At 43.0% G+C, this 6,130-nt stretch overlaps 1 protein-coding gene across 1 annotated transcript; it reads right to left on the bottom strand.

Moving 5' to 3' along the window:
• Positions 1-2,418: 2,418 nt before the first annotated feature.
• On the bottom strand, positions 2,419-4,395 carry LOC125541474 (protein C2-DOMAIN ABA-RELATED 8-like). The gene is made up of 3 exons (XM_048704881.1): positions 4,172-4,395; positions 3,166-3,261; positions 2,419-2,932 (listed from the first exon to the last, which is right to left on the bottom strand). The coding sequence occupies exons 1-3, from the start codon at positions 4,292-4,294 to the stop codon at positions 2,645-2,647; spliced, it is 507 nt and encodes a 168-aa protein (XP_048560838.1). The 5' UTR covers positions 4,295-4,395; the 3' UTR covers positions 2,419-2,644.
• Positions 4,396-6,130: the final 1,735 nt, after the last annotated feature.

Here is a 6,130-nt window from a genome sequence, read left to right as displayed (position 1 = left end):
AACAAGCCATTTTAATTAGGGTACCTCACCACAAGTCTAGGGAATCCGAAAGATACAACAAGTAGATAAATGGGGCCAACAAACCAGATGGAAGAAATTCTTGAAACACCGGATGAAAGATACTTAGAACCCGTATCAAGAGTTATGATCACAAGGTAGAGAGTGATCTACCCTTTTTGCGGTTTGCCAAAGCTCTGAGCAGCAATTACCTGAAACTTGTAAAGAGTAAATCAAACAAAAGATTGTTTTGATGATGCTTTGACAAAGCACTCCGAGTGTCAAAAGACTTCAGTCTCATAAACGTATAGAGCAAATAATATATGCATGGATAAAAGACCGTTAGATAGCCATGTTCATTCTTGTCATGCTATTATAGTAATGCAATGACCAAACCAAGGTAACCAGCACTGCGTAACTATGAAGGCTCCCCTCCTTATGTAAGCATAACTTCAAGCATTCAGTACGCGGAAGTAGTTGCCTCTATGCAAAATAACCTGGAACAGAAGAAAAACTAGGCATGAAAAAATCTTTCTAGAACCGAGTGATTACAAAAGCAGTAGGTCAAACACATAAAAAATGGGTTACCTTCTATATGCAAACGGCCCTTCTAAAAAGATTTTGATTTCTTCCCAGGTCCAATGGTCCCTATACAAGCATTGTTCCTAACGTGGGGAAACCATGTTAAAAGAAAGCAATTGTTGTTCACTATAGGTATTGAATTTGCCAGTTCATTGGGTTAAACATCGTGCATCCACATGAAGGTGATCAACAAAATAAAAAACAAATGAATATTATCATTCAATCCCATTCACATAGCTTAAGAACACAAGCAGAACATTAGAACAATAGTGTGCTATTACAGCGGAATTTACATAAAACTGAATCTAGTGTGTGCTATGCAATAGCATAAAGAAATTGAAAATTAGAATGTAGAGATAGAACAAGAAAAAGAGCATTGGTGACTGGCAAAGAACGAGGATATTAGATAGGCATACCTAGTCAGCATGGGCACGCTTTGCCTCCTCGATAACTGCAATGCTAGGCTATGTTTCCTCCCTGACGGGTACCTACGAGACAAGTAATCATTGTTGTTGCGTGCTAGTTGCTATTCATTGTTCTTCATAGTTGCTAATCATTGTTCTTCATAGACTTGCAAATGCTAGAACAAGAAAAATGTTGAATTTGACAACCATGTCAAGTAATCATTGTTGTGTGCTAGTTGCTTGGCATGTGTAATTTAATCAATATTATTTGCGATTCTTCCGACTCTATCATGACTCATAAATCAAAATAAAAATGCAACGGTTGTTCTTCCGACTCTATTTATCGAGTTCCCGAGCTATTTCCATTCAATTTCATATGAAAAGTTGATTCCACAAGAAAGATTTAGATTGGAGAATTTCATGCCCACAATACAATGTAGTGGTAGGAGTGCAATTTCAGTGAAATATTTGTGGTTTGAGTTGGTCCTTCCAACGATAATGAACATCATATTCTTTCATTTTTTTATTATCTTCATTTGTACTTAACGCAACATCCAATCATTTTTTAAAATATGCCTGATTCAAATTTCATCACATGCTTCTATCATCTTTGATTTATAACTTCGTTTTCTATAAAAATGGGCAGGCGCGGCAACGCGCGTCTTCATGTTCTAGTAGATTTTATTAGTTGGGGGGAGCTATGCGTCGGCCGAATGATAACTTCCAGTTATCCCCTTGCCTCCTCCATCAGATAAGCCGCGGTTCAATGGTCCACGGTGCATAATTCGTCTAGCTTCACAACATTGGTCATGTTTCAACACATCACGAAGTTGCATTTTATCTCACACATCCCTCCTTCGCAAAAGCAGCATCACATATTGACCATGTTTTAGAAACATTAGTGAAGTTGCAATTCGGCAAGCTCGCAGACCCTTCTCAACAACATAAGTGATGTTTTAGACATGACGGTGAAGTTGCAATTCGGCAAGCCCGCAACATCCACACCTTCGCAACACAGGGGATGTTTCAGAAACGCCGGTGACATTGCAATCAGCCGCTCATCGCCCTCAGAACATCCTCACTCGTAGCCAGCCGTCCATTGCACCAGCTCACAACATCCCCCTCATTTGCAGCAATGGTATAGAGAGAGAAAGTTACGCAGGGGGGACATGTGTTGCATGCGCTACGCGTCTAGCAGCGGGGCTCTAACAGAGCCGAGTACGAGCTGGGTTGCTCCACAATATATGAGTAAAGATTGATCAGAAGATCATGGAGGCAGCCGCGTATGATCAGCCGGGTGAACGCTATCAGTTTGTGTTGTTTTTGGTTGCTCTGCGAGCCCATCATACGATGTTGATTCAGGTGAAAATTTATGTAAACTAATTACCACCAATCTTTGAATTTAAGCCGTGAATTCTTAAATTACACCTCAGTGTAAGCACAAACGGTGTCTCTTATTTGTTCAACTTCAAGCATGAACTTCACAACCACAGTACTACAAATACATTGCATACATCAAGCTGAAATCAATAACGCACACACAGCACATACACTACAAACCACAACATCCACAAATTGCTAACACATCTGACACCAGGAACAGGAACCCATAGCTGCAGCTTCATCAAACCAGGTTGCAATAACATTCAGTTGGGCGTAACTTACAGGGTAACACCAGGGACGTGAACCCATTCCAGCTGTAGCACGACAGAGCCACTGTCAACGTTCTTCAGCTTCAGAATCAAGTCTTGGACGACCTTGCCATTCTTCCACGATACGTGGCTCTCACTGCCAAGGTAGTTTGTGCCAACCGGGTAGATCGTCTTGATCCTGGTTCCATCAGAGGCATGCTTTAGATCCAGCTTTGCAGCGTCATAGATATCAGTTACATTGAACTCAGCCACTCCCATGCTGTCATCCGCTGTGAATTTGTCCTCATCAAAAACCTCCTGCATGATGTTTTTGCCAGGTGGATATATAAGTGTTCATTTCATATCTTCACCAACCATCTATGGATCTATGGTGTAAAGGGCCCCCCCTATTTTTCATGTTTCAGCACAAAAGAAAATTCCATGCAATCATTGTTAACTGAAGTTCCTTTCAACTTCAGGTTACACAAAATATGTACACACAAAATTTTAGCAGAGTTTACTTGATGAAGAAACTCAAACAGCAAACTTACAAGTTTCACTGGCTTTGTAAGATTTGTGACAGGGAGCACCAGTACATCATTCCATAAGGGATTGGCATTTTTCTTCTGAACGCTAGTCTTCACCTTCTACACCATGAGAAAATAAAACTTCAGTAACACAGATAGATAACGAAATTAGCAGTAATGCTGAGAGACACGATAGCTGTCCATGTCACTGAACCTGAAGTCAACTGTAGAAATTACAGTTTATATAATCATAGTGCATAATTGTCTTTTTCAAAAAAAATAGTGCATAATTGTGAACTGAAAATCTGACATCATGCTACTGTCCAAAATTTATAGCATTCAACCAACTCTATCAAAGGCTAGCAACAATTCCACGAGGAGATAAAATAGAACCAGACCTGTTCGTACAGAACTATTGATTGTACTATATAAACCATTGGGTAGGTAATCAACTAAATGGACATAACATCATGATTTTTCGATTGAAGGTGAACTTTTAGGTTTTGGTACTCTGCTCTTCAGTTAAACAACTGGACATTCACATTTCCATCACGATTTTCTTGTTTTGAGCTTGACTTATTTCATGATTTGATATACCGCTCTTCAGTAGTTCAGTTCAACATGCTGCAAAACATAACATGTCCTGTTTGCACGCCAGGCCAAATGCGTCGGTCTTGAAATTCCATGACCAAGTTGGGAACTAGTCTGATTCAAATCAACCATTTCAAAACCTGTTTATAAGGTATTAATCGGTGCCTCTCTGGTGTAACTATATGAGAATATAAGAACCAGCTTAACAGCAAGAAATAGCTGGTCCGTACTTATTGATCTATCGAACATCTTGTGAGCACAAAACGAGTTCGGAGAAGATCGTCACCCTCCCTGACCCCGATCCCCTGAGTGCCATGCGGCCGTAAACTATGTATGCGTGGGTCGTTGGCCGCGACCTTTGCCACGCCGCGCTCAGCAGCCGGCAGCAACACATGGCTCCTACGTCCAAGGACTGGGAAGAAGGGGATGAGGATCTGACCTGGGAGCCGTAGCAGAGGACGACGTAGGGGTCGCTGGTGTGGGTGAGCGAGTCGGCGATGACGAGGTTGTGGCCTCGGACAATGCGGACGCTGAGCTTCCCGATCACCGGCTCCGACGCCATGGCAGACAAATTTCTTGGCTTCTAGCCACGGGATGGGAGTAGGGCGAGAAGAGAGAATTAAGGAGCAGGTAGCGGGCTGGTGGCAGGGTGGATGCGGCCAACAGCTGGCGGCCGGCACCCGGTTTTATAGGCGGCTCCGCCAACTATGGGGACCCTCGGGCCTCGCCTACCTCGTGGACAATAATGGGCAATATTTGAAATTAATAGTAAGTATTAATTTGTGTCGAGTAAATTGCGAATTCTGCCGCCTCTTCTACGTATTTCAGAAAGCTTTGCATATCCTGTATCCTACTCGTTTATCTTCCATGGGATGTGTCAACATAAATTGGTTTACGCTGTGGGCAGTAGCACATGTCCCAAATCCGAGATAATTACAGCTACAATTCTTATACTCTCCGACGTATAACACGATGGTCATCAAAGTCATGAAATGCTCCACTATGGTCCTTATATACGATGATACACTTCAATATGGTCCTGACAACGTCTCCCGCTACGCCCTACACCCAGACAGATGCCATGTTAGCACACATTAGAAACATGGGTCCATATGCCAGTGTGCGATAGAGAAATTAATCAGAAAAATAAAGCGTTCGCGGTGCGTTCGATACAGAGACAAAAGGCTAGCCGGCAACATTAGCTAGCCAGCTGAGCGACATATGAATCATGTAGAGAAGTTCTCTACTCAGCCGGTTTTGATCGGAGGGGCATACCGTGCATGATTTTCTGTGATTCTCACGGGGAAGTGGCGCTCTAGAGCTTCATAGATGCGGTGAATTGTTTAGGTGTTGTGGCAATTTGTCTTGGTGGAGTTGGATCAGAGGACCGTCAAGAGCAATGAGACACATAGCCTGGAATTGTCGTGCGATGCTCTCAAACACGGCAATTCGAGAGCTCCTTGAGATGCAGGAGCGAGAGAGAGCAAGTGTGATTTTTCTGTCTGAGTCACACTTGAATAAAGCTAAGGCAGATGATCTACGGATTCGATTAGGTTTTGATTTCATGTATCAATCTGAAAGTGATGGCAAGGCAGGGGGCCTTGTGTTATTCTATATGAAAGATCACGATGTGCTCCTGAATTATAAATCGGCCAATTTTATAGATGTTTTATTTATGGACGATGATGTGGTAGACTAGAGATTGATAGGATTCTATGGTGTTCCGGCATGGGATCAACGTTCTTTATCTTGGCAGTTCTTGTGTGATCTCCATGCAAAAGGATCACATCCCTTGGTGGTCTATGGAGACTTCAATGAGATCATGTTTGCTTCAGAGAAGGAGGGAGGTAATGCTAGGTCTAATAGCATGATGCAAGCTTTCCGTGATTGCCTCTTGGACTGTGGCCTGGAAGACCTAGGCTACAAGGGTGACTGCTTTACGTGGCAAAGAGGAGAGATTCGGGAGAGGTTGGACAGACTTGTTGCTAACCAAGCATGGCTGCAGAAGTTCCCCTTGTCTGCAGTTACTAATGATGAACATGTCCACTCGGATCACCGACCACTAATACTTGATACTGCATATGAGGAAGCTGTTCGTTTTGTCAGCCCGGCAGGTGTCCTGCATTTTGAGGCGAGATGGATTCAGGAGGAAACTGTTAATGAGATAGTCAAATCGGCATGGGACCGAGCAAAGGCAGCAGGTACTGGACCCTCTCTTGCTGACAGGACCAAGGCTGTCCACGCGGACCTCCACGATTGTGATCGCAATGTTCTCAAAAGCCCAAAGAAGTGCATAAGGAAGCTAAAGAAAGAACTAGAGAAACTTCGCTTGGGACCAAACACTTTAGAGTCTCGGGCTAGGCTAAGGGAGGTGCAAGTACTTTTGGAAAATCTGATG

The sequence above is a fragment of the Triticum urartu genome, chromosome 2 (assembly GCF_003073215.2).
Source record: "Triticum urartu cultivar G1812 chromosome 2, Tu2.1, whole genome shotgun sequence".
NCBI lineage: Eukaryota > Viridiplantae > Streptophyta > Magnoliopsida > Poales > Poaceae > Triticum > Triticum urartu.
This window is presented reverse-complemented; position numbering and strand designations above follow the sequence as displayed.